Here is a 2,464-nt window from a genome sequence, read left to right as displayed (position 1 = left end):
TTTTAATTATTCAGTCAAACATTCAGGAAAATGTGGACAGTTCCGAAGCCAAAATATAGAACAGGTTTGTGCGATGAGGGGGAGATTGCTGTGAACATTGGCGGAGTCCGAGTAGTGCTTTTCGGGGATGTTTTGAACCGCTACCCGGAGAGCAGACTGGCGGAGCTGCTGAACTCCTCAACTGAGAGTTCTGAGGTGATCTCGTCGCTTTGTGATGACTTCGACCCGGGAAGAAAAGAGTTTTACTTCGACCGAGATCCCGACGCCTTCAAGTGCATCATCGACGTCTACTACTTTGATGAAATCCACATCAAACCCGGCATTTGCCCGATTTGTTTCATCAAGGAGATGGAGTTCTGGAAAATAGACCAAGATGTTTTGGATGAATGCTGTAAAAGTTACCTAAATGAGAAGGAGGAGGAGTTAACAGAGATTGCAAACAAAGTGAAGGTGATTCTGGAGGATCTGGATGTGGATCAGTGCATTACGCGCACCCAGCGGTGCCAGAGGTTCTTGTGGAGGCTGATGGAGAAGCCTGGATCCTCCGTGCCGGCGCGCGTCATTGCCATCGCGTCTTTCCTTTCCATCCTGGTTTCGGCGGTGGTGATGTGCGTGGGGACCATCCCGGAGCTCCAGGTGACGGACGCAGAGGGGAAACTGGTGGAGCACCCGACCCTGGAGGCGATTGAGACTGCCTGCATGTTATGGTTCACCGCGGAGTACCTGCTGCGCCTCGCGTCCTCTCCAAACAAGCTGCACTTTGCGCTCTCCTTCATGAACATCATAGACTTTATGGCCATCATGCCTTTCTACGTTGTCCTATCCCTCACCTACCTCGGCACCACATCCATGATGGAGCTTACTAACGTCCAGCAAGCTGTCCAGGCGCTTCGCATCATGCGCATCGCGCGTATTTTCAAGCTGGCGCGCCACTCCTCTGGGCTGCAGACTCTGACCTACGCGCTCAAGAGGAGTCTCAAAGAGCTGGGGCTGCTCCTCATGTACATGGGCGTGGGGATCTTTGTGTTCTCAGCGCTGGCCTACACTATGGAGCAAAGCCATCCAGAGACACTTTTCAGAAGCATCCCGCAGTCTTTCTGGTGGGCCATCATCACCATGACCACGGTGGGCTACGGAGACATCTACCCCAAAACAACGCTGGGCAAGTGCAACGCAGCCGTGAGCTTCTTGTGCGGAGTGATAGCCATCGCCTTGCCCATCCATCCCATCATCAATAACTTTGTGGTGTTCTACAATAAGCAGAAAGTGTTGGAAACTGCGGCGAAGCACGAGGTGGAGCTGATGGAGCTGAAGTCTGGCAGGGAGGCGCGCAGAAAAAGCAGGGATTGAGAGGAGACTGTGGACGCACGAGTAGTTAAAGCAAGTAAAGACTTTCTCAAAACCTTTTATTGCCATCAAATAGAAACTTTAAAGCGATTTCATCCCCGACGTAAATTTGGGGAAAAAAAGTCATTTATCCAAATTGAATTCACTAAAATTACCTTTAAATACCTAAAGTTAACTTGCAAAATTCAGTATGTCAATGAGACACTGAGACTTTTTGCGGTCCTGCAGACACACTGGGGCAGCTCCCTGCAGTCACACCTGTACATAGATGTTGTCTTTACACAGCTGTGTTGTTTCTGTTGTTGCTTTGACTGTGCCACGTGCTGCTTTTTCCATGATGCAGTTAATTCGTCCATATCTTGTTATTGTGAAGGCCGTTATTGAAGTAAAAGATGTGCATGAAAAGGTCTACATATGTTTGTGCATATAAAATCATTAAAGCATCACAACACAGAATTTTCCCACTGCAGGACAGTACAAATAAGGATGCATTGCTTTGGTGGCAAATGTTTGAGATGGGGACCAGTGTGGGTGGATTTATAGCTGCTATCATTTTAAGAAATGTCTTAATGTAAAATTAGATACACTTAAAAAAACAATAAAACAAAGTTATAATTTGCAGAGAAACCCAGAAAATGTGTTTATGATTTATCTCTTTAATCAGATTATTCCAAAATTGGTTTTAGAGGAATATTTTGTGTTACTGTGTTGATATTTTGTGCTGCGTGCTGACCCCCTGTATATGCTGTTATGAATTCTCTTTTGGGGACAGATAAGGAATGATGGTGGAAAGTACAAAGATTAAACTTTTACAATCCAAGGTCATGAGATCCTGTGCTTTTATGATATGTCTCAAAAATAGGTTTGTTTGTTTTTTTTTTAAAAATGTTTTTATTTATTAATGTTTAGTCCAGGAGACATCAAACCCAACCAGACATTAACCTCACATGATTGCTGAACAGCTGCTAATGAACAAATATTATGTTTCAATGTGTGTGTGTGTGTGTGTGTGTGTGTGTGTGTGTGTGTGTGTGTGTGTGTGTGTATTTTATGCCAGGGTGCTTCACCTCCAGATAGTGGGCTCTTTATGTAAAACAAATGCTCGGCATAATTTGTA

The 2,464-nt window shown here is 45.3% G+C and overlaps 1 protein-coding gene across 1 annotated transcript; it reads left to right on the top strand.

Annotated features, from left to right (window-relative positions):
* Positions 1 to 30: 30 nt before the first annotated feature.
* Positions 31 to 1,364, top strand: LOC121940487 (potassium voltage-gated channel subfamily F member 1-like). Its single transcript, XM_042483260.1, has one exon. It carries the CDS (start codon positions 31 to 33, stop codon positions 1,348 to 1,350), a length of 1,320 nt encoding a protein of 439 aa, XP_042339194.1. The 3' UTR covers positions 1,351 to 1,364.
* Positions 1,365 to 2,464: the final 1,100 nt, after the last annotated feature.

The sequence above is a fragment of the Plectropomus leopardus genome, unplaced genomic scaffold (genome assembly GCF_008729295.1).
Source record: "Plectropomus leopardus isolate mb unplaced genomic scaffold, YSFRI_Pleo_2.0 unplaced_scaffold8831, whole genome shotgun sequence".
In the NCBI taxonomy this organism is placed as follows: Eukaryota; Metazoa; Chordata; class Actinopteri; order Perciformes; family Serranidae; genus Plectropomus; species Plectropomus leopardus.
The sequence above is the reverse complement of the archived record's forward strand: the minus strand, read 5'-3'. Positions and strand labels throughout refer to the sequence as shown.

Coding starts and splice junctions, on each gene's coding strand:
- LOC121940487 (XM_042483260.1), top strand. CDS start 31: ATGTGGACAGTTCCGAAGCCAAAATATAGAACAGGTTTGTGCGATGAG.